At 41.6% G+C, this 26,147-nt stretch overlaps 1 protein-coding gene across 3 annotated transcripts in view; it reads right to left on the reverse strand.

Annotated features, from left to right (window-relative positions):
- Positions 1–641: 641 nt before the first annotated feature.
- The window catches only part of LOC119161839 (lisH domain-containing protein ARMC9), a 46,701-nt gene continuing 21,195 nt past the window's right edge, over positions 642–26,147 (reverse strand). For 2 of the 3 annotated variants that reach the window (XM_075889263.1, XM_075889264.1), the window contains exons 7-25: positions 25,239–25,263; positions 23,622–23,713; positions 22,346–22,420; positions 21,379–21,524; positions 19,761–19,842; positions 18,867–18,968; positions 18,422–18,512; positions 16,028–16,154; positions 14,922–15,067; positions 12,899–12,975; positions 12,174–12,248; positions 11,462–11,555; positions 10,888–10,946; positions 10,419–10,529; positions 8,432–8,475; positions 7,399–7,514; positions 4,412–4,538; positions 2,660–2,850; positions 642–798 (exon numbers count right to left, since the gene is read on the reverse strand). In XM_075889263.1, coding sequence (XP_075745378.1) covers positions 794–798; positions 2,660–2,850; positions 4,412–4,538; positions 7,399–7,514; positions 8,432–8,475; positions 10,419–10,529; positions 10,888–10,946; positions 11,462–11,555; positions 12,174–12,248; positions 12,899–12,975; positions 14,922–15,067; positions 16,028–16,154; positions 18,422–18,512; positions 18,867–18,968; positions 19,761–19,842; positions 21,379–21,524; positions 22,346–22,420; positions 23,622–23,713; positions 25,239–25,263 — 1,785 coding nt within the window. In that variant the 3' untranslated portion in view covers positions 642–793. The remainder of the gene's footprint in view (positions 799–2,659; positions 2,851–4,411; positions 4,539–7,398; positions 7,515–8,431; positions 8,476–10,418; positions 10,530–10,887; positions 10,947–11,461; positions 11,556–12,173; positions 12,249–12,898; positions 12,976–14,921; positions 15,068–16,027; positions 16,155–18,421; positions 18,513–18,866; positions 18,969–19,760; positions 19,843–21,378; positions 21,525–22,345; positions 22,421–23,621; positions 23,714–25,238; positions 25,264–26,147) is intronic. The other variant, XM_075889265.1, reaches the window with a different exon arrangement.

Genomic DNA, 26,147 nt, shown 5'->3' on the forward strand with positions numbered 1-26,147 from the left:
CCAAAATTACAAAATCAGCTATAGCTGTAAGTCAGGCATGGTGCTGAAAGGGAGTTTTTGCAACAATCACTGAACACATTATGTCACTGAGGTGAGAGTCTTCACCAGGGATACATAGAACAACAGTAAATACCTGCCCCTGGCACAGTCTCGATCAGTGGTCATCATGGGCGTCGGTAGGAGGGTGCAAAAGGGGCACTTGCCCCCCTCAAGTGTCACCGCACTTGCCCTCGCCCATGCTACACTAGTGGTCTCCTCCTACCCCAGCTACGATGCAACATTGGTTTGCACACCCCAAGAGAAAATCCTGCCGTTGACCCTAATGGTCATTGGTATTGTTCCCTCGAATATACCAGTAGCATCATGGCGGCCTTCTAGCATTGCCAAGACTGCAATAAGTCTAACCGGGTTGCCCATCTTACGCGTTATATCATTGGTGTCGCATGGGTATGGGCCCTAATGGTGTACATATGGATATCTGAATATAGGAGTACATCTTTTTTGAATACCTGCATGTCTGTGTTTTCTTGGCTGGGGCGAGAGTAAGAAATTTTCACTATTGAGCAAGTAAATATATATTACTCCCCTTTAAATGCTCAGGCCTTTAGCGAGAATGATTTGACAGAATGACAAGCACTATATACATACAATGAATAGACCGTGTATAGGACCTTTATTGAGCATGAGTAATGCAGTTCTACGTAAAGATCAAAATAGGGTTTCTACTTTTCTTTCTCTCCTCAAATGAGTGAATTGAGGAGCCACCGGCGAGCTTTTCTTCAAAGAACACTGCTCATTCTGAAATAGACAAAACAGGAAAAAACAAAGCAAGTCAGTTTCTTTTTCTATATCCAACATAAAATATAACCTCACTTTATTCTATTGCATTACCAGCATAAAATCCTCCAGCAGGGTTATTGGCAAGTAAAATTTATTTGATTTACTTTATTATATTATTTTATTTGTCATATTTGTATACATTCTATCAATTAACACACAACTGTGTTGTTGTACAGCACTCACGAATTGAAACAGAACAATTCAGGGTTAGTAGCGCACATACTTTCATCTCCACTGGCTTCAGTTTGGGTCATATTGGCATGATTTTGCCTCAAACGCAGAGATCAGCGGCAAAATCATCTTGGTAGAATAGATTCATCGTGACATGGTGTTATTATCTTGAAAAACTGCATATGCCAGTCTTTTTTAAATGATGGAATGTCTCATTTAATTTGTAAGAGCTGTACATGCAGGCAATAAATTAGCCAATCTATATTATTGATATTGCTGCATCCCAATGGAGTATAGACAAAATAAGAGGCATCAGAAAAAAAGCTTTATGAGCCCTAGCCTCCAATTATCTCTCATAAGAAAAGTTACAGAAAGCATCACAATATAATGACAAAGTTTTCAGTGCGAAAGCTAGCCAGCCTGAAGACAACCCCAAATAGTGGCCACATATTCACTACAAACCAGTTTTTGGAATTAACCAGTCGCTTGCAACATGCTAACCAGTGACTGGTTACTTTCCAAAGTAATACACCTCACTGAAACTAGTTACCTATTCAATCACTTAACACTTAATCTTAATTTTTATATGATAAGGGTGATTACTCTAGTGTAGTTACATAAACACATGGTTGCAACAAATGAATAATCAGGCTTTCTAAATGAAAGGTAAAGTGTAATAAGAACAACTTAAGTAGGTAAAACTGAGATGTGCTGTATTTGTTGCAAAATGAAGATCAAATAAAAAATCGAGAGTAAAATAAAGCTCGTCCCTTGTGTTTTGATATTCTTATAACGATTCTTCCACTAATAGAATATAACTATGTTACCTGATCAGTAGCAACTTCAATCATAACAAGTTATACCCCCGTCACACGTGGCAACTTAAGTGCACTTTGAGCGGGTGTACTTACCCTCACGAAGTGTCATTCTGGCGGTTCGCTGCTACACGAGAAAGCGGAGTGTACTTCGGAAATGATGGCAGTGGCGATTGATGGATTTGTAGCACAACGTATATTTGTTATTTTTGCGCCTGTGTCTCATCTTTAGACCACATTGTCTTCGTGGAAGTAGCACCTGTGCCACATGCCATCTTAAATGACTAGAGAACAACTCACATACACATGTGCAAGTGTACATGGAAGTAAACAACGCGACGGATGCAGCCATTGCTGTGCATGTGTTGCCACATCCTCCTAGCAGACGTGGCCGCAAACAGCCCGACGGTGAAAGTAGCGAGGTTATTGTTGTATTTTATGACTTGTTTCATACATAACAATATCCATCATAACAAAAAAAATAATTTAAATATATTATGAGCGGCGCTTTAGGCAACAGCATCTTTCTGTACAAGCCACTGGTACAGAAGCTACACACTTCATTGCAGCCGTTGCAGTAAAGTGAGGTTGGGGAACGCACTTGCCGGCAAGTGTACTTTGCAGCGAGTGACACAAACCTTGCTTGTGTGCCAGCGTGCAAATGACACTTGTGGCTAAGTGTACTCGCTCAAAGTGCACTTAAGTTGCTACGTGCGACAGGGCTATAACATAGTCAAAATGGAACCCTGAATGCGGGGTTAACTTTTCTGCACTGGATAACGCTGTTCCAGTTTTGTGTCTGCGACTACTATTTTGCTGACGACAACTCTGACCTTGTGTAGTGCTGTGAGCCAGATGGACCGAGGAAGCCTTGCCCCTAGATGCGGTGCTGGTGGGACTCCTCCGCAGTGACTGCGAGCTAGTCGGTGTGGAGTCCATTCTGCTGGAGGTGCCACCGCCACTGGGCTCCGGAGTGCGTGGTATCTTGGGTCTTGAGCTGAACGCTATGCTGTACTCCTGAAGACTGCGAGCACCAAGGTTTCAGGCATTACATGAGTTCAGCAGAATTAATTAACAAGGTGGTACGCGCTTCGTGATAGTAGTTTGCAACAATCTAGAGCCACTCATGATGCATGATCAATGCAAATAGAGTTGAAATGATCAATAATTAACAAGCAGTAAGCAAATGTGCAACTTCAAATTAAGATCTAGAGGATCTGTAACTAAGCCTTCAACGTCATTCTGCTCGCATTTGTTTCCATGAGCATTACATATGTGAAAATAATAATATCTGGGATTTTACGTAGAGAGATCACGATATAATTAAGAGGTACGCTGTAATTGAGCACCTGAGAAATTCCAACCACCTGGTGTTTTATAATGTGCACTGAAAATTCACAGTACATAAGCCTGTAGCATTCTGCCTCAATCAAAATGCGACCACCATGACCAGGATTGAACTCACAACCTTTCGGTTAGTTGCAGAGCAGCATAATCACCATATCATTAGCACGGGATAAGAAACTTAGATTTATCGCTCTCTTTAACCACATCAATGCTAGTTGCTAGCGGCTTCAAATCAGTAACTTTTGTAGCCTGATCGATCGATTGACAAATCAATCAACCTATCAATCGGTTTATAGGTTATGTGGTATTCTGTAAAGCAGTGGTTCTCAGCCATGGATGCGTCGGAGACCTCTCGTAGACTGGTGGAAGTGATGGGGGACCTCTTGCAGAAAAGGGGAGGGAGGGGGGTACGTAGGTAAATTAACACAACTGGAGCGTGAAACAGGCGCATTCTATTGCTACCAAAACATCAAACAAACGTGCCACATCACTTCATTTTGGACAGTTCATCAATACGTGGAACAGTAGCTCTTAGAATTGCATATGCATCTGCAAGCACATTCAACATGTTTCAGTATTTACTTTGAGTCACGGCCGGACTAAACTACGAAAAATGTAAAAGAAAGCGGTCGAGGGTTTCGCGGTTCACAGAAGTGGCTTCGCGGACCCCCATTTGAGAACCACTGCTGTAGAGAAATGGCAAGCTTAAAGAATCTGTAATTAATAGCTTCCCAACGTGCTGTGTGCTGCCATCAGTCAGAGTACTGCAACAAAGGACCAAGACAAAGCCAGGCCATCCACGACATCGAAGCAAAAACAAAGCACTGTCGACAAGCCGAGCCGACCATCGGCCAATTTTAGCGAAAATATATAAACGGGTCCAGCTTGTCTGCGGCATGGCAGGGCTAACAAGGGCATATGGCACATTATCTACAACACTGTAAATCAACTTGAATGTAGGTGGACCGACAAAATTACGTATCAAATGGCTTGGTAAAAGCTGAAAAAAAAAGTGTTTATTGGTTCAAAACAAGTGCACAGAATAATAATATGAGTAGGAAAGCAAACATAATATTTTAATCATGCCATAGCATTACTGAGTTTGCATATATCCTACCGTTAATGGCAGTACTAGTTTCAGTTTCCATTGTAAGTCTGGCTTCAAAATTCAAAGTTACATAATACAGGTTGGCCTGCAATCATGTAAACACAGTAAAATGCGCCTGAACTGTACCTACTTGAGTCCGTTCACTTTGTCACTAGGTGGGGCAGTTGGTCCAGCTGGGGCCACGAGCGTCTTTTCTTCGCCCGTCAGCTGCTTCACCAGCTCAGAGGCTTGTTCATCAACCGGAGGAGCGGTGAACTCTGCGGAGACAAAATCAAATACCTTGTTCAGATATCTGAGAACAAGGGCATTCGAAGCTAGTCTAGTCAGCTATACATATAAATGTAGCATCACAAACACGCACGTGTAAATCAGAAAATCAGTTTATTTCCACAAAGGTTATTTGCGATAAAATCAAACTGTGGATTTTGAAACCAACAATTTAAGCCCAAATCAATTAAAACAAACACAATGCACATGCTACGAAAGATGCCGCTTTAAGAAGCTTGTATTTTATTATTTATGACGGGCACTTAAACCTACAAGGACGAGTGAATTTTTTTGTACTGTGGTCGCAGTGAAATGCCACAGCTGTGGCAGGAAATAAAACGTGGGACATAGTGCCCTGCAGAAGAGCGTCATGGTCACTATTAGGTGGAAGAGCTTCTTCTAAAACATTATTGGACAGAAATCTCGGAATGTTGAAAATATAAAGTATAAATTTTCCCCCATGTCTTGAAGCTTGAAGAATAAAATTCCAGGCTTGAGCAAAACACAAAGCCCTAACACAGCGAAAGCTGGAAAAGTTGCGCTGTCAACATTTTGGGGGCGACAGCTGCAAGTACCATTGCAAGATACCCACTATGCAATCAATCATCATAATTTTGCGAAATAAGAAAGTACCCACTGTGCCGTTATTCATCATTTTGTGGAGAATCAAGGTTACCCACACACGTCTGTCAGGAATCACGTGCAGCTTTTTGACGCTGCGGTTGATGACGAAGAATTATGGTTGAGCCCATTGCAGTGGGTGGGACGCTTTAATCTATCTATTTGTTATGCAATGCACACCGTGTGGTGCTTCGTGTTATCATAATGTTCCATAACGTTAGATTACATCGGTAACGTATGCTGTCGGGCTAGTTGGTGTGTAGCTGTGTAATACATCGTTGGCGCAAACTTGCAAGAAGACGAAAGAAGAGACACGGAAAAGCGCACACTCGCTACTGACTTTTATTAAACCGAAGCTTATCTTATGAAACCCTCACGCTTGCGTACAACCACACGAAAAGCCCAAACAACTATCATCACAACCTATAAGAAAGAAAAGCAAGTTCGTTATCATACAATGACAGGGACGAAAGACAGATACATGCTTTGCCAAACTGCTTAATATACATCGCCTCTGCGAATTCGCGAACCACTTTGTCTTTGCTTCTTCAAAGTTTGCACCAACGATGTGTTACACAGTTAGATTACATCTGTAGACGTGATTCCTTGAGCAAGATAATACCCGTATGGTATCTTTTTACAAAGTCTCAAGTGCCGGTAGGGCTCTGTGGCAAAATACTCTACTGCCATAAAGAGCGCCTCGGTTCAAATCTCGCTAGAATATCCCTCCCCCTCTGATTCCATCCTTTTTTTTTTATTGTGCATGGTAGGTATTATGGACACTGGAGGTGGTGGCAGACAACTATGCCACCAAAATCGGCTATTGTTGTGATCTCATAACAGCGTTCCCTATAAATTTGTTTTTCACGGTAAATCAAAGAATGCAGATAATCAATCAACTGCAGTGATATCCCAGAGACTGCCAACCTGGCTAAAGATGGTGATCAGTTTGATCGCTCGCTGCCTCCTGCTCATGTACGCCCAAACATGCACATACATGCAACTACACATACATGCCAGGCTTGAGTAAGCTTCCATTTTGATGTTGCTTGTCTGACTACCCATCTGAATAGTCTTGTAGGGACAAAAAGCTATGCCACTTTCCTTCATAATGAAAGCATTCGAGATCATCGGTAACTACCAGTTGTTTACTAAAGAAAGATATATTAGCTTCTTTAAAACCTTACCCTCCTCATGCAGTCAATACTACTAATAATAATAATAGCTGGAGTTTGACGTCCCAAAACCGGCGTCTCTCATAAGATTATGGGACACGCCGTAGTGGAGCGTCCCGGAAATGTCGACCACCTTGTGTTCTTTAACGTGCACTGACATCACACAGTACACGGGCTTCAACCATTTTGGAAAATTATAACTGCGCTAAAAACGAGACATGAGAATGAGTTACACTTTTCCTAAATGTCTTACCAACTAGCGCCCCATCATATACTTCTCAAGCTCTACCATTTCACCTCCACCGAGATGCAGCTGCTCAGGCCAAGATCCCACCTGCGACCTTTGGGTCAGCAGATGAGCTCCTTAATTATGTTTCTAAGTGACTTTACCAGGGTATAACGAGGTTCTTTTTGAAAAACAATTTAGTTTTGATGAATCTGGTAATTACTAGCTGCATCTAATTATAAGTTGCGTGAACATTTTCTGGAGGAAAAATAAAAAAAAAAACAGCTGTGTAGTACCGTGGGATATTTATCAAAGAATGACCACAATGACATTCAGCTTTCTACTGTGTCCTAGGATTTCTCACGACTTCCTCAGGCACCCACGTGATTGATTGATTGATTTGTAGGGTTTAACGTCCCAAAACCACCATATGATTATGAGAGACGCCGTAGTGGAGGGCTCCGGAAATTTTGACCACCTGGGGTTCTTTAACGTGCACCCAAATCTGAGCACACGGGCCTACAACATTTCCACCTCCATCGTAAATGCAGCCGCCGCAGCCGGGATTCGAACCCGCGACCTGCGGGTCAGCAGCCGAGAGGCACCCACGTGAACAACCCAGTTAAACCTCAATAACTCTGAAACTAAAAAAACACAGCTTTATGAAACTTTGCAGTTTCTCTAGTTTTAGTTTAATGAACATGCCCTGAAAGTTTCATCCAGACATATTAAAAATTAAATAAAAGTCAGTCTTCAGGGTAGCCTCCCCCCTTAACCACCGATCCACCGTGGCAGACGCAGTTAATACTGTATAAGTTAAGCTCTTACCGGCAGCTTCAGGCTGAGTTGCCTGGGAGCAGTCTATTTCGTCAGACTGGGATGTCTCGGGTGCATTCACTGTTGTCTCTTCTAAGGACTGGTATGGTGAAGACTCTTCGAGCCTACTAGCAAACAAGAAAGAAGACAAGTTGTCAAGCAATCAGGGTGTCATGCAAGATGCTTCTCGCATGTGAGCAGAATCTTAGACACATTGCAAAATGCCACACACTCTGAATCAAGAACTAATGAAAGAAAGGCACACACACAAGTACGCGAGCAGGTCGCATAATTACTGGCAAACTACAGCATAGATTTTCTCTGAACATTAGCGAACAAGAAAGCAATAAAAAAAAAGAAACTAAAGCAGCACTACTGCTGCTAAATATAAACTAATCATGAAGAGTATGAATGCTATTCCTCAACATATAAGCTTCTAAATAGCTGTGAATAATCAGCCTCATATACGTCCACCTTAGGGTAATACCTGTACACTCCGTAGCCGATTACTTTTTCTTGATGCTAGCTAGCTATTCCGGTTTCCAGATTTCCAGCCTCCCGATTTAATTACACCATTAGTTCCCTGCTAACCTCAACTGTATCTTTCTTCCATTAACCCCCATTTGATTCCAATAATTAATGAACCACTCAATTCATGAACCACCCTATAGTTTATATGGGTTGCCAAAGACTATCTGTTCCTGTTAATTACCAATTCAAATACCACCCATTCCCATTCACTTTTCTACCTCGATTATTGCTGCAGGCCTGAGCTGCTTTTAAAGTTTCTTCATTATCTTCTAGGTTACTATTATGCCTTATGAAGGTACTAGCAAAGTGCAGCGATTGTACACTACTCTAAGATGCCAGCCATGCCTTTAATATAGCATCTGCTATGTGAACAACTAAGGACACGCGACTTAACCACTACAATCCCGACAATCAAGCATGCTGTGCCTTATAGCATTATGATTAGTGAAGGCATCAAGTTCTTGGCCATCAGTAAAAAAACACTAAAAGTCCTTAGGTTTAAATAAACATTTACCTTGATACTGTCAATGCCCGTTGAGAAATGGTGTCCTGGTTCTCCTGAAATTAGTTCCATTGCATGAAAAGCATTGAAAACCGAATTTGAGGATGTACAGAGGCCATAAAATGTTGAAAGGCCACTATCCCATGTATTTTTATTGTAGCATGGCAGGAGAATTTTGAATGGCCCCTGTTTAAGCCACTTAAATTTGAACTAGAGGTGTGAAAATAGTGGATTTTAGAACCAAATCAAAAACAAATTGAAGAGTAATGACACTGAATTGAGTACAAATAAGAATAGAACATCATTTGAATAGATTTTGAAAAGTAAAACCACTTCTAGAACAGCCTTAGATTTCCAGAGCAATTTATTTGCAACAAATATTCATCTCCTCTAAAGGGGCCCAGCAAATTTTTCGAGCAGGGCCAAAAAACGCTCAAACTCTTGGGAACACGCGAGCCAAACGCTATAACACAGCATGCGGCCTGGAATTCACAATAAATTCTCAAAGTCAGCTAAAATTGCTTTCTCTTCTCTTGACAAATGACGCTACAAGCTCAAAAATTACTCGTCACAGCCATTGTATCAGCTGTTAGCTAAATTGAGCGTGGTGCGCTCGGTCGTTACTGGGACCACCGCAGGAGACCGCGACTTGTCCACACATGCGCGTGCAACCGCACCGAAAATCCATACATTAGAAGAAAAAATAATAAAAAAAAAGAAACGCGCTAAAGATCACAACGCGTGCGTGGTGTATTTTCTTTCCCCGTGCCATCCCTTCCTGCTTAGTCTCCGGCACTTTTGTCAGGACGAGAGAAGAGAGAATGCAATTGCAGGATGCGACAAATATTTTGTAGCTCCACTAGTGCTGGACGGATTCTAAACTTTTTGCAGAGGTAAATTCATGAGGTAATAAACTCCTTTAGTGAATCCATTCCATGGCTACATGAAAAACTGTTGCAGGGCTCCTTTAATGAAGGAACATTATGATTGCTTTTAACTGACAAAAACAAGATGCCACAACTATGCAAACTTCGAGGTAAGCTTAAATACAGCAGCAACTAGAGCTTTCTAGATGTTTAGTAGGTTGAACTGCAAAAGCTACTTCAGTACTTGAGGTCACAATTCGTCATCACCTTTTAAAATCAACTGACACAAAGGAATCAAACAGTTTTTTTATTATCATCAACATAAATGTCATGATGATGATAGTGAATTAAACACGTGTTTTAATGACACTGCAATTCTAGGCTTGAGTTGCATGCATCTTATAAATCAGTAGTTAAAATAACAAAAATGTTCCCTTGCTGCTCCAATGTTTTGTGCTTTTGGGTTCTGCTCATTGATGCTGATTATTTAAAAAGTACTTTAAAGATATTCAGTATTTCAAGACACTATTTAACTTGAGCACTGAATTAAATAGAACACTATTTGATTCATTAGCTGAAATTTTTTAATATTCACACACTCCTAATTTTAACAAATGCCTTGTCTAACACATTCGTTAACAGTAGCAGGCAGTAAGGCGCATTCATTTAGGGTAATTGATTTACTCCTGCCCATGCATTTCTCTTCTTTGTCTCTGTGTGATTATGCAAAAACCATTAAGATTAATTTGTTCAAACTAGGCCAAATTGCAGTTTTGCTTATGGTTAGGTTACACATTTTGAACAGAATACAAGAAACATAAGTAAAAAAATCCCAATAAGAAACTATGTATCTCTCACTACATTTCTCTACACTAACGGCCTATGAAAGCCAGCATAATCAACAATTTTTTTAAATGACCAAAGTCTGCCAGTCCCATCTCACAGCATTACACTCGTAAGTTTTTTTTTTTTTTATCCTACCGCTCACTGTGCAGTCCTCAGCGATCTTCCTACAATTGCTTCAAATTCTTGTGGGCTAGTATTTGAGATATTACAAGCTTCTTTCAAGCATGTAATATTTTAATAGGCTAGCACTTAAAATAACACAAATAGGTCGATGAAAAGCCACATACTTCTTCGTAGAACACTTTCAAGAGCTGGTCGCCGTACATCTGGTGCGGCAATGCTTGCACAATGTCGTCCATGTCAAGTTCTGGCTCCGGCTCTGATTCCTCCTGTAAATCCTGTTAGGCGCGCAAATGCCCGTCAACACGGTATAAGCATGTAGGACTGCTGATGTACACAGTTCGCTCGGATCTACATTCAGCACCAAACCCATCAAGTTCTTTCTGACAAATGCCAGACATGCATTCCCACATACAAGACTTCTGACATCAAGTGACGAGAACCAAAACATTTTACAAACTTCAAGAAATGTTTCCATTTACATGATACACTGCACTATACAAACGCTCTTCTTGTTATTGTCATCAGAAACGCAAGTCCTCGATGACTCAGCTAGGCTTCAAATGGTGGTTATGTAATGCTCTAATCATTATAATAACAATTACTAGAATCGTTCACTGAAACATAAAGAATTACCTCATCATCTTCATCATCCTCACTCAGAGAATCGACAATCCCTTCATCAATGTTTGCATCTAGAAAATAAATACAAAAGAAAATACAATTCTAGCACGTTTGGCATTAAAGCTTCAAGCAAACCAAGATAGTTACATAAGAGAAAAAGCATTGATTAGAAGGTCGAGATGTCAACCTGAGGTTTTACGCTCTGGCCTGCTACTCAGCAATGTGAAAAAGAGTGAGAAAGAAGGTGATGGGGACAGGAAGAGATGGTGCCTATGTACAACGACCGCGTAGCACATTGGTCTTCTTCAAGTGTCAAGTCCAATAGTCGTGAGAAAATCTATAAATGCCCTTGTAGCAGTCGTGACTCAGCCCCATGTGAGCGGTTTACTGTTCGATCATAAACTAAACAAATCAAATCATACGCTAAACCGGACACGTGGCAACATGTCACATTATTTGGTTTCAAAGTAAACCATTGTTCTGTGTCAAGTGATTGCTTGAGTAATCAAAGCAAGTGATAGTCCATGCATCTCAAAAGTAAAAGCTCGCATGACTTTGGCCAGTGGTATTACTATCAGGCACAAACCTGAGGAAAGGAGCCTCCTGCAAACTTGATCCAGCTGATGCTGAACATCGGCAGATGAGTGGGCCTTTGCCTTCTGCAGGCTTCCTTCCAGCCCCTGGTATGAAAGGCCAGTGAACAAAAAGTCGCAAACGATTGTAGTATCAGGTTCAGTACAGCTGTTGAATTAGAGGAGAATCAAAATTCACTTTAAAGTTCAAAGTTCACTTTCACTTTAATTCACTTCAAATTCACTTTAAAAATTCACTTTAAATCAAATTTCACTTTAAAGTCACTTAGTGTGCAAGCTTGGGCACGCTGGTAAAATATAGGATGCAACATAGTGCAATAGAAGACGGGAAAAGAGGAAGGCAAGAGACACAGCACCGAATTGTAACAGTTTATTTATAGAACAGGAATGATAAACTATGATGCGTGCAATAACCAACACAAATTAAAAGATCATTTTTAGTCAGTGTTGTAAATAGTACAAGTAAACACTGTGAAAAGTAGTATGCAATTCAAAGCTTGTGAAGGCACAATATTTGACGAGATGAAAGTGCTGTCAAAGGAGTGATTGTATTAATTACAAGTACCATCTACCACTGAAGCAGTCACTGTACGTAGGACTTAAACGCTTATGCACATTTTGAGACAGAATCAACTCCCCAAAACATCGGTAAAGAAGGTAGGTGCCCTCCTGTGACCATAACTGGGGGCAACAAGAAATACGCACCATTTCAACGGCGATGCTTCGAAATTCTGGATCATACAACAGACTGTACAGTGCGCCATTCAAGTAAGGCACGATCTGGAAAGAATACATCAGAATGACTTCAAACCATGCGATTGCCGCACCAGTATACAAAGGGCAGCAGCTGATAACAATGTAACTAAAAATGTGCCGTCTTGCCAAACATCTTACTTCACTGCCCAGTGCTGAGCATTACGGCTAATTTACAAGCAACAAAAGAGAGCAGACATATTTAGTGTTTATAACTGTGCTTGTCTGGGCTGTTCGGTACGCTGCTTGTTGTGGAAGCACTATGCAAATAGGAGACACAAAGTGCAAAAAATAACAATAAATAATAATAATAAAAAATAAAATAAGAATACAGAAACCTACATAAAAGTGCTCAAACATCTAAGCACTGCTTAGTGCCTTGTTGTGTTTCCCTTTTGCGCCACGTGCTGTCTTTATGTAATTTCGTTCCTCAGGATAATTCCCCAGTGCTGTATGCCCGCATTAACATAGCATGACTGCATGCAGAGCTGAAAACACCAAAACAAAGAAGCGTTTCTGCCTACGGCAGTAAGGGCTTGAGATGGAAGCACCTGTAGCGGCAACTGCGGCAGCAACTATGACAGTAACTGCGGCAATCAATGTGGCAGCAACTGTAGCACCAACAAAACACATTTTCTGCCAAGGCGAGCAAGCAGCTAGGTTATTTGCCACAATACCTCTGCATTTCTGCGTTCAAGAAGCTTCTTCACAATGTCTATCACAGAGGTGCTCATTTTCCTGCAGTGTTGCTTCGCTGCAAAGCCAGGACGGAAGCACTTTAGCACCATCACCACAACGAAAAAGGGAGACGTGGGCAACAAGACACAAAGGGCTTGACAAACAGGTCACTTTGTTAAAGTAGCCTGCTCAATGATTTCTGCAAGTGCAGTATATTCCCAGAAAACGGAAATCTGTTAAACTGAATCGCTCCTTAAAAGGAATGGCTGTTTCTAACATGATTGGTTTTGTACTTGAAGTCTGCCCCCCTGTTCATCTAGCAGTAAATAGAACTCCTATAAAACGGAACATATTTTCCTGGTCTCTTCAGGTTCCATTTAAAGGCCAACTCCAGCGATTTTTTGAGGTCAGTGTATCTCAATGAAATTCGCTGGGTACGTTCATTTGCACGTTTGCACCATTCATGCCAAATTGCAGGCTTGAGAGCTGTGCAGATGCTTTTCAAATGAATTTTATAGCTTGCCTGAATACGCTCACCTTGCTTGCCAGAATTAATGGCAACATTGTGTGTGTGACATTGAGCTTTGCCTGGCGGAAGTGACGAACTGATGTGTCACTGTAGCGTCTGCTATAGATTGTGTGAATTTGGCCAGTGCTTCCTTGGTTGAACGTGCGATTTCCTTCTCTGTGTTTATGGACGTGCCATAAGTGCCACGTGGTGTCGTATTGTGAGCCACACACGATTCGGCATATATTCAGCATAACAGCGTGAGCGTTTTAGCCGATCGCCGCGGACGACGTGGACATGTAGTGCCACCTGGTGGGCATTATGTACAATGAGGCAGGTTCCAGCAGCGTGAGGTAGATCTTTATGTCAGACGTAGAAGTGCACTCGATTGGGTTTCGGTTTCGATATTGCGATATTTTGGTAATTAAACATTATTTTCAAATTTTTTGAGCATTTAAGTTATCGGGTGCATGAGAAGAGTGTCTAAGCAACATAAAAGCACCATTATCCTGACATGGTGAAAAAATCGCCGGAGTTGGCATTTAACTGCAGTTTATTATAGTAGTTAATACAAGTAAAGGACTACATGTGAAGTGATCAATAGTCTGAATAAAAACACGGGTCTTACTAAAAAAATGAAAATGCCATGTCAAAGTAAATGATGCCACCTAATTGTTTTCACCTAAGCGTATCTATGAGTTTAGGCACTTGAAGACGAAGTACTCCAGTAAAGCAGGAGCACGCCACATGAGGCTTCAAGCCAATGTGAATTTCTGTGTTCATATTTAGTCACAGGATATATATGTAGCATGCGGGCAAATATTCACCTTCTACAGAGAACTATCATTAAGTTTTTTTAGCTTTACATGCAACCAAAATTTCATACGTACTAACGAAGCAGTAATGAGGACTGCTGAATCCCATACGCTGGATCTTGTACTTTGCTCAGTATGGAAGGCAATATAATCCTCATGACATTAACATTGCTCTGGTTTACTTGGCACAGTGTGAAACCGCACTTGTGTGCTAGAACACCAGAATGATTCCAGCGAGCTGAGCAGCCAGATGCACCAATCCATCCGTACATTCACACCGATGCCGATCCTGTGACTAAATTTGTATTTCAATAAATGCTAGTTTACGCGGCTCAGTGAAGTCTTTCTCCCAAATGTTAGGACTACAGACAATAGCAGTTCTTTGCCAATGCAGGCACACTAAAAAAAGCAATAGAAGTCAGAAAGATACAAGTTCTAAATGGTTTCGGAGCAGACACAATTTGGTCACATCACTCAGGTGAGAGCATACCAAGAGAGTACATCGCCTAACGAGTCATCTAGCTGCGACTCACACTTACAAGTCATCTCTTTTTCTGTTTTTTCTTCGTATACCCACATTCCAACACATTGTTGTGTAAAGCAGACTGAAACACCATCATCTTCACATGAGTAAAGTGCCAATGAAGCATGCAGAGTAGATAAAAACTATTTAATAAAACCACCGAGATCGAAACCTGCCTGATTTCTGCAGGCACAAGTTCATAAACAGTGCGGTGATATACTCGAGGCCATATTCCGACATTCCGACCTCCTGGCTTTCTTGCAAGGTGCGCACCACCCACTCCAAAATGCCGTGGCTGATCATGATGTCCTTCTGCTGCCGTCTGTAAAATATAGAGTCAGTAACTAAATGTGGACACATTTTTACAAAGTGCGCCCTTAAAGGGGTCATGAACCACTCGTCCAAGTAGTCATCAAATGACCTCAGTGTACTGGCTCACCAATCGAATGCCACAAGAATCTGTCAAGAACAAGTGGAGTTAGGGTAATTTCAAATTTGGTTCACATTTCAAGTGCTTTCTCTCTTCTCTCATCATAAAATTCACGCTGAAAGCGACACAGGGAGGGGTGGTGTGGGAGAAAGAAGTCGCATCAGTGTGCGTCAAAACCTTGAGTGCATGATGAAGTGCTGTCGCTCTCTCCCAATGTGATTCCCGTTCATGAGTGTGGCTCACTGTAATTTTAGAAAAATATGGAGCCCTGCGCTGGCACAGAGAAGCAATCCGTGGCAAGAGGTGCATCCAATTCAAACATCGCCCTTGTTCTACGTTGGCTACTGGCCAATAGCAAGCTATCTGCTGTTCGAAATCAAACAGCAGACAACAACAGTTCCGAAGAGAGTGAGCACACGCCTCTGTATGAAAAGGGAGCGTGTGAGAAAATGGCAACTCCCCTCTGTGCTTCCAAACTCTCCTTATCCCGCACGGCTGCAAGATTTGGCTGAGAGGTTCATAGTAGTGTTTGCCATCAGTGTGATGTGTTTTCTCATCAAGCCCGAATGCCAGTTCATGGCCCATTCAACCCCTAAATTATGATTCAATGCTACACAACATTGGGATCTGTTAAATTTGCCCAGAATATTACAAATCTGCCTCGCAATAAACCAACAAGACGGGAAACTGAAGAGCCCAATTTTTGTTAGTCACAATGATATTAACAAATAATGAATACGTATAAGAAAAATATATAAAATGTTATTTGTAACTTTAGTTGCAGTGTCAAAATAACGAGCTAAATGAAAACAAAAATGGAGAAAAAAACTGCCTGCCTCAGGAGCCTGTTACCTCAGACTCAGTTTCTGCAGTACTCCCAGTATCATGTCCAGAGTTCTGGGGTCCGTCACTCGGTCGAACACAAGCGTGTCTGTAAGCACCGCAACAAGCTGGAGATTCTTGGCCAAGTAACTACGTCCTGTGCATGAAAGAATAAAAATTAACTCACCAATACAAAAGCAGCATCAGGAAGAAAGGAAGGAAAGAAAATAAGCAGCATCAGAGCTTTAAAAGCAGTGAAACCTAACACTTTTTTTTTGGTGAGACCACAGAAGTAGAAAGTAATCATTAACACTGTCCTATATAAATGCCTATAACAGTATGAAAGGCTTTTCTAATGCTTCAGTAACAACCCTGCCCTTGCTGTGTCAGCCTTCCCCATTGTATGTCTGGAAATATCCCTGACCTTCTTTAGGTATCTTCAAAACATATTATTGGATTCTGTTGCCCTGGACTGGGATTTCCTTTCGCTTAACACCTATTCCACATTTCCAGTGGGCCACTAAATTCATATTCGCTGTGGTATTCTGTCTAACCCCACTTTCCCTTTACGTCGAGTGATTACCGTATATACTCGTGTAAGGGCCGCACTTTTTTTTCGAAAATTTTGCTAGGTGCGGCCCTTACACGAATCAGGCCGATTTAGTACAGGCAGTACAGGCCAAAGGTCTGTACTGTTTATGCAACAGTAGCAGAGTGCAAGAGTCACAAATGACATGCCAGAAATGTTTTTATTCGGATTCCATTTCGCTGTCCTCGTTCTCGGAGGAGCTCGCCTCGGCGTCCGCGTCTTCCCAGAGACGGTCATCTTCGGTGCCGTTCATGGAGTTCGAAATTCCCGTTACCTTGAAGCTTTTAGCAACTACTTCTACTGACATGGCACGCCACGCATTCAAAATCCATTCACACACCTGTTGGAGCGACGCCCGCTTCAGCCGTCCTGTAGGGGTCTTCTCGTGGACGCCTCCAGCCATCCATTCAGAGTAACATCGGCGAAATTCCACTTTGAATGGTCTGTTGACGCATACGTCGAGCGGCTGCAGCACACTCGTCAGGCCACCGGGAATGACGGCCAAGTCCGTACGAGTTGCGGCAACTCGGTTCTTGACGCGGTCGGTCAAGTGGCCCCTAAAGCTGTCCAAAACAAGGAGGGCTTTCCGTTGTAACAGCCCTCCAGGTCTGTTTGCCCAGACGGTTTTAATCCAGTCAACGACCAGTTCCTCGGACATCCAGCCCTTCTCTTGCGCACGTACGACGATTCCCTGAGGGAACTTCTCTTTTGGGAGAGTCTTCCTTTTAAATACGACGTACGGCGGAAGCCTCCTGCCGTCTGCCGTGATGCACAACATCACAGTGCACCTTTGGCGTTCTGCACCAGTCGTGCGCACAGACACACTTTTCGCACCTTTTAAATCCACTGTGGTGCTTTCCGGTGCATCGAACCACACAGGTGTCTGGTCCGCATTCCCAATTTGGGACAGGTCGTATTCATGCTCCCTCCTGAGAGCATTCACGAAGCGATGAAACTTAATGACGTGGTCTTCGTACTCGCGCGGCAGTTTTTGGCAAATTGTCGTTCGGCGCCGAATAGAAAGCTGGTTACGGTTCATAAACCGCGTAGCCCAGCCCCGACTTGCCTTGAATTGTGCCGGGGGTATTTCCATGTGGCGAGCGATGCTGAGGGCTTTGACGCGTATCATGTCAGTCGATACGGCGTAGCCGTCCCTTCGTGTGTCGACGACGTAGTTGACGAGCTCGCTTTCGAGTTGCGGGTACTTGCACTTTTTCCCGCGAAACGCCTTTCGGCTCCTGTTAGTAGCGGCGAGGGCATCTTTCTGATTCATCCAGTAACGCACGCGCTTCTCATCGACGTCGTACTTTCGTCCAGCTTCCCGCTTCCCGTGCTCCTCGGCATAGTCAATCACTTGCAGCTTAAATGCTGCAGTGAATGATCTCAGATGCCGGCCCATCGTCCGTCACGTGCGCTGGCTTCTGCAGGGTTCACTACAACCAACAAAGTGACACCGACGACACCGATCTGAAGTCGCGCTGCCAACGTATCGACACGATGCTAGGAACGATGCCAACAAAGAGGCCGCACAAGGCAAATATGGCGGCGCGCTGTCAACAGCGTGGTCGGCGCGTCGGCAGAAGTAGAATAAAAGCGGAAAAGCGTGCAGCGCCATCTGGCTGTAAATGAACTAACTACACTTTTCTGGCGGGACATTTTGAACTTTTGTTTTTTTTTTTTTCGAAATATCCGCTTTCAAAGTTGGGGTGCGGCCCTTACACGAGGGCGGCCCTTACACGAGTATATACGGTAAGCAATGGAAATGAAGGCAGCATAATTAAGACAACAGGTGCAGACAGTTGCTATTCTGCTAAAGACCAAAAGCAGTACTTCACCTAATCGAAAGGCAGCCAATGTATTCAAGAACCTCACAAAGCTCTGCTGCAACCCCGAATTTGGTGATTTGGTTATGTGCAAGATACGGTTCTGGAACGAGATAGGGAGAAAGGTAAATACTTAAAGCAAGACATGTCCTTTTAGTTATTTGATAACAGATCGCTTGGTCAACAAACAATGAAGACATACAACATCGTGAACGTATGAACAGCCCAAGAAAAAAAATTTATAATTTTAAATTGAGAAACTATCAAGTACAGTCTATAACACAAGAATATTTGACCTGATACTAAGGTGTTGGTCTACTAAGCTTTAAGAACTCAGTGCCATTTCGAAAGTTCTGTCATGAGGAAAGTAGCAAACCAGCAATAGGGTTACAACCAGTGACAACCAGTTCTGACAGTGCACAGTGATGACATTTTTCCGAGTAAAGAATTTGCTTACGCAGTAGTCGGGTGACCTTTCGATGAAGCCCAACAGGTCATTGTCAATATATGCGAGCAGGACGCAGTCTCTCTCCTCAACTGAAGAGGCCTTGGTCAATTTCTAAGAGACAAAAAACAGACGATGTGGAAGCCCAGGTATGCCTCCTTAAAATAATGACATCAGTGAATGAATAAATCAATGAATGAATGAATCAATCACTCACTCATGTTATCCTTTGTGAGACATATATTGACTAAATATTTTTATAGGTTTATGTACATACACATTGGTCTTGCCATTTTCGTGCACTGGTAGCAAGCAAAAAAAAAAAAGACACACACAGACAGTTGTAAGAGTAATGAAAAGTGATTTATTAACTCAATATGAAAGAAAATATATCAAAACTCTACGTTCACTAATTTCACACAATGACGTTGAGTTCCAGAAGGGATCACAAAGATAAAGCATCTACTAAAAAGAAGTTTCGCATCAGAACCTCAGCACAGGTGTACGGATATGAAATCACAAATTTCAAGCTATTTTCTCAGATTTTAGTAATTATGGAGCAAAACAAAGCATGGAGGGTTCAGCGTTCACCTTCTTTTGCTGGTGTAAGTTGCACCTGCATATTACAAACTCTCTTTTTAGTCACACCAGCACACTATTAGAACGTACCACCCGAGGAGTTAGAGCATAATGCCAAACCTTGCTGTGGCAAAGTCTGTCTCACATTTCAGGATATAAAAACCCGTCAATCTTCGTCTTGGCAGTCTATCGTACTTACTGACTGAAGAAAATTTTTCATAAGCTTTTATTATACTATGCAAATAAAAAAAGGGTACAACTTTGTGAGGGGACAAGTGTAGCAGTGGCTGCCGGAGAGAAAGATTGCATACAAGAAAGCACACATACCCATCGAAGTGCCTGCAATAGAAGAGCCCGCGTGCTGGCACTCGCTTCTGACAGGTCTTGCTTGATCTTGGTGAAGTCTAGCCTGCACAGATTTTTTTTCACACCCTTCTATGCACAACTACAAGAAGACAAACCTAAGCATTCCTTAGAATTGTCACATAGATTTGTCAGTTGTAAGGCTTCAAAAGCTTATCCTTCCACACCTGCATAACATGTTCTTGTTCGCTCTTTAGACATTGTGCACGGTACGTACCATATTGTTTAGAGTGTGGTACACTTTTACAGCTTCGATGATCGTAGCGGTTTTCTACTCACGACTTAAAGAATACACCAAAGCACTGCTGTGCCCGGCAGTTTTTAAATATCTCGATCCTGCCTGTACCAGGAAAATGCCCGCACTGTGTGGAGAAGTCCTCGGACAGCTTCCACATGTTGTGGGCATGTCAGTCAACTTCTCGCCTCACCCCAAGACCGAACCCCACTCGGGAGAACTGGGAGGCAGCCCTGCTCGACTGTTCCGACCTGGCGAGCCAGAAGGCCCTGGTCAACCGAGCTCGAGTCGCGCTGGACGCCAGCGGGCTTCTGCAATGAGGAGCCCACCTATTGTTTGCGAGGGGTGGCTCGCACAGAGCCACTTCCCACCTACTCGCTGTATAAAGATAAAATAAAGTATTTTCTTTCTCTCTTGTGAAGATTAAAGGAGCATTGACACAATTTCTTTACTACTACTACACATTTCAGTCTTAAATTATGATTCCAGACTTGAAAACAATACAAAAATAAGCACTAACACTAGCCTCAAGATACACCGAGCACTTCAATGAAACTGCTTTTCTACAGCCAGTTTCCATCTTTTTTTCCAAGTTATGCTAAGAGTAGTGACGGCATGACCCGGAAAGTGGTCATGTTCAGTCGTCTGCTGCACTGCTACATCAGTCCTCACAACAAGTTAAAGCACCGAGGCAATGAAACAAGCTGTATAATTCTGTGATGCCTCAAAATTATCTTTGGTGTCGAAAAAAAATCGTTCAACAAGGAGTGCAGCTGAACCCAACGTTGCAGCAAGTGCTTATCTTTGTCAGGGCGCCTTGCATCATGACACCACAAAGGAAGAAACTAGAAGGAAATGAGCATGGGAAATGGCTGTGCTCAATTTTTTCCCAGTTTCCTTTTCAGATAACAGGTATCAATAGTGATGCCATAAGGGGTGACATCAGAAACTACATAAATTTTTTTAAAGCTATCACACCAATGATGCCAAGAATGAGAAGGTGCCTTTGGTGAAAGATAAGTCCAAACATCGAAACCTTATTCAGCCTGTCTGAGGCACCTTATTTCTATTTATACGCCTTCTATAGCACAATGTGTAAATGTGCGCTACACTGCATGTAAAAAAAAAGCACTAATGATGAATCAAAGTGAAGACGAAAATCCTGCAGTTCTCCGTTGTTTGTGCTTTCAGGAGTCATGCTTTCTGCAAGTTGTCCAACATTTACTACACTTATTTTGTCGCTACGCATAAAAACAAGACCTTTAAAAAATGACCTTCACTGCTTTCAATAAATAAGAAAGCTAAACAACCTGTGTTTTTTTTTTGTTTGCTTACACCGTCACGAACCTGGTGCGTCTAGTGTGAAGTCCACTTCTGAGGACAAACACCTGGGTGCCGTCACAAGTCGACCCACGTGACGTAAGAGGTGTCTGCAGCTTCACTAGCTCAGGAAATCGCTGCCCGCACGAGAGCAGTACGTTCTCCAAGTTAACCTGATGCAAAAGAAGTGATGCTGCCATCAGAGAATGATTTTCGAAGGAACGAGAAAAGCTGAAGACTTGATCCAAGCAAATGATGGGAACACTTTAGCCCATCTTCCTACCTATCCTGAAGTAACTGACCACCCCTCCCACCTTATTAACCTTCTAAACAATTTCAAAGCTTTTCTTTCTTTTTAATCCAAGCAAATGATGGAACACCTTAGCCCATCTTCCTACCTATCCTGAAGTAACTGACCACCCCTCCCCCCTTCTTAACCTTCTAAACAATTTCAAAGCTTTTCTTTCTTTTTAGTACACCTTGTCCTTTATATTTACACACAAACTGCATTTACTCGGGCGTGCAAGGCTTGCTGAATAAACTCTAAAACAGGAACTGATGAGAAGTTGCTAAGAAAGCAATGATGACAATATTTCTGCCTTCACCACAATCCTACCACTACAAAGATGTTTGCACACATGGTTGTCTACATTTAGTCACACCCCTATCCAGTGTTAAAAGTTACTATGTCAGCCAATGCTACGATTTTATCATCTAAGGCTGCATGTTTACAAATATAGAGAACAAAAATATAGAGATACGGATGCCACACCTTCATATATTGCTTTGTCTATAGTGCGGGGAACTGGAGAAGATAAGATCATAAGTTGGCATTTAAAAAAAGATCAGAAATGAAGAAGTCTCTCACATCTTTTTTTAAAAGACTGACCTGGTTGCTGTTCTTCTCGATAAGTGCTTTTTTTTTTTACCCTATGCTTCTGATGTTGCAACAATCTGCTCGAAGGAAGCAATGAGGCAGTGAAAATTAGATTACCAGATCTCCCCTGACAGTTGCTTCCAGGGCAGTGATCAATTCCGTTGTCACAGATACAAGTGTTTTGTAGTCCTCCTGCAAAAACAAAAGAGTGAGAGAGATAACTGAAGTGCAGGGGCCAGCAGTTCATAGGAATAATATGCTAATAATAATAATAATAATAATAATAATAATAATAATAATAATAATAATAATAATAATAATAATAATAATAATAATAATAATAATAATAATAATAATAATAATAATAATAATAATAATAATAATATTATTATTATTATTATTATTATTATTAACAATAACAATAGAAGTATGCTTGTTTCAACGAAAAAGGAAGGGGCTTCTGCATTCATTAGATGCTTGCGTCTCACTCAGAAATCAAAAAGTGGCCTTTGTGCCACATGCAAAACCAAGAACGATGTGTTGGCAACCTAAATGAAAAGAGGTGTGCGAGGTACCAAAACACTGTGGCTAAGTCGCGGCAGTTTGTCAATTATGAATTTCGTTCACTACAAACTTGATTCCCTCTGTTCACTACGGTGTTCACCACACAGCGTTCCTTCGACCAATGCCCCTCTTCTTCCAAGCCTTGCAGGCCAACTCACTTTCTCGTGCCCGTGTGCGAGAGGCATCCGCTACGCCATCACAAAAAGTGCGAGCAGGCACAAGGCAATGGCAAACGCCGACACAGCGGCTAGCTGGCTCTCGTGATGGAAAACTGTTTGGGGCAGTCTCTCTTTTGTTCTCTTTTGCTCTCGTTCACTCTGTCAGTTACGCTGACAGTGGTGATCCCACTCAACGCAGCAACAGGCCCCTAGAAGCTGTGCTCGAAAATTTCAAAAGCGTGACACATTGTTGTCAATGTGACTTAGCCTTTATCAGTGTCCTGAAAGCAGTTACCACCAACCAAACAAAAAAGTCACAAATTCAAGAGCATCCACATTCAGCCATTGTGAGAATGCTTCTTGACATTAGTACACTGCAAGGAAAAGAACAGGACACAAGAAATTTGACCACTGTCGCCTCCCAAACAAGTCTAATTAATGCAGGACACTGTGGGTACTAATGGCTAATGAATAGGTAATGTAATTGGAAAAGAGCAGCAATGTTTATAAATTTCGAAGCTCATGTTGCTCATATGTGAAGGGAACAATAGTAAAATGTGCCTCAACGTACCAATATTGTGGCAATTATCATTTATATTTAAAAATTCAAAAGAGAAAGGTTCATAGTTAAAATTGCACTGAAAGTCACAGATTATCAAAAAGGTACATACTTGTAGTTTGCACATTTGTTTGTCCAGAACTTCCCGCTGCTCCTCACATTGTTTTAATCTCTGCTCACACCGTCTAAAGTCTTCACGCATGTCTGCAAGAAAGTGTACAGTAGATTTACCCTCAACTGCAGTAATAACCAATCTGAAAATTTAAAACTGCGTTCACTTTATTTAGAAAAAAAAGCCTGCACTTACGGATCCCACATTATTGCTCACTTGGTATCCAGGTGTTATTGAGCGTAGTATTCTTACTTACAAGCGAGCGATTATCGAATGAGGCTTGCTATTAGCATAAAACATAAGTCAAAACTCTGCTGAAATGTTTGATCCTGTTTTGTGACTGTTACAATAATGCTCGTTGTATGGAGTCATGCACAAATGTGCACATGTGCACACGCATTAAAAATACCTTTGTTTTAGGCAAGCACAATAATTTTTGCACAAGATTACGATTTTATGCACTCATAATCTACCATACTATTGCAAAAATAGAAACTTCTCAGCATTACTTGAAGATAGATTGCTACTTCCCACAACTTAAGAAAAGGGTTTGTTGTATGTGATCACTAGAGGCCAGATTTATAGACACTAAAAATTAGGTTTTAGGCACCATAACTAGGCAGCCAAAACATGGTTTGGGCCCCCGAAATCTCAAATATAGGCACAATAAGTTTTTACAAAAATTCAAATTTTCGAAGAAATATGTGCTGGACCTGTGTCTATGACAGGAAAGCAAAAATAAATGCTTTAGTTTATGATGATAAACAGGCGCCAATGGTTTAGCATAGCCACCCAATTTTTTTCCCACAGGGTTTGCAGAGCATGGTCTGTCCTTTTATTGATCAAGGTGATTTAGGCATCCACCGTCGAATAAACACACTCGTGGGTCTTTTTATTTTCGGCATGGCTGAGAATGGCAGCCCAGCAACAAAATAGCCAGACCACTAATAGGCCAGAAGGGTCTTTTAGCCTCGCATCAACCAGGTCTAATCAGACAGGGCCGATTTCTCTTCTGTCTATGAAGACCTTGAAGGGTGCATCACCAGGTTTGATTGTTTAGAGCAGGAACAGAAACAGATGAATACATGAATACATGTGTAGAGAGGCAGATGAATACATGTGTAGAGGCTAATCGGCCTTCCTATTGGCTAACGGGCCTCATACCCCTAGCAGCGCTGAAAGGAACTTCTGAGATGGAGTATAGGTTCAAAGCCATAGGGTTCCAAAATCTCAGTTTTGGCTGGTAACATGAATACTGGTATCCAACTGTACTCGAAAGCAATATTTGAGGTTAAATAGAGCTCATCTGCAACGATTTCAAAAATAAGCATTCATAGGAATTCAGGTGCAAAATTGAAAAAAATAGGCATTTATAGGCCCTATAAAGACACTAGACACTCTAAAAGTCCTCCTTAAGATCTAATTTATGCCCATATATCAAAGTGGCACGACAAAAACACAAGAAACAAAATAGGCATTGCCTATAATCTGTTCTCTAGTAATCATACAATCTAATTAGGGTGTGCCAAAACATTTGTTTACCAATGTATACATAGCTTATTAAGCATATATCTCATCAGAGATTAAATCAGAAAAGCATTAATGATGATGTCTTACCATTCAGTTCCACATCACTGCAATACTAATCGAATTGTAGTCAAGGACATTGACATATTATTCATATTATAGCACACATCACAATGCAAGCACAGTGCACTGGTCTAGGCTCATGGGTACAAAACATTGTTGAAATGCAAATTAGCAAGTGTATAAGCAGTATACTTAGCTTCAATTCACAAAATGTTGCCTAAGTTAACCTGGATTTTCATTTGGTTGCGTTAAGAAGTCCAGGGGTTTGGTTCCATGCTTCTTAGCAAAACTACTTGAACTCAACCAAAGACAAATAAAACCAACTGCTGTAGTCCTGCTTGGCACGAATCAATGGAAGACTACTTAATGATTGTTAAGTAAACTAATTCAATCGAGCTAATTATAGCTTTAGTGGTACACCGTCAACTCCTGCCTGGCTACAATTCCGTTTGCAGATGACTCGATCGACGCCTTTAAATCATGCATTCCTGGCTGATACCCTGAATGTGCATTTTCATGGAGCCTGTTGCATCTTCAGTTGTGAAGGACTCATCTACTTCATCTCTTTGGGAGCTATGTAGCAAGAAAAATAAACCAGACAACATGTGGCCTGTATTTTTTTGTTCTGTAATGTGTCTCTTCATTTAACACACCTTCGAAGATGAAGAGAAATAAAGTCTTTCTGTACCTCTGTCACTTAGTATAACTCACAACAACATCTTCAACAATTATTCTTTACACTATAAGACCATTCGAAATGCCTGATATTTAAAATGAAAATGTGTGGTTCCTACTGCAGTTTGAGCTAATTCCTTTCTACTCTAACTTCCCTCTTAACTCATGCTACAGAAAACGAAGTTGATTACAATGCCTCAAGGTATTGAGTCAAAATGCTGATAACATCACAGATTGTCATACAGAATACATATAAAAATA

The sequence above is a fragment of the Rhipicephalus microplus genome, chromosome 3 (genome assembly GCF_043290135.1).
Source record: "Rhipicephalus microplus isolate Deutch F79 chromosome 3, USDA_Rmic, whole genome shotgun sequence".
In the NCBI taxonomy this organism is placed as follows: domain Eukaryota; kingdom Metazoa; phylum Arthropoda; class Arachnida; order Ixodida; family Ixodidae; genus Rhipicephalus; species Rhipicephalus microplus.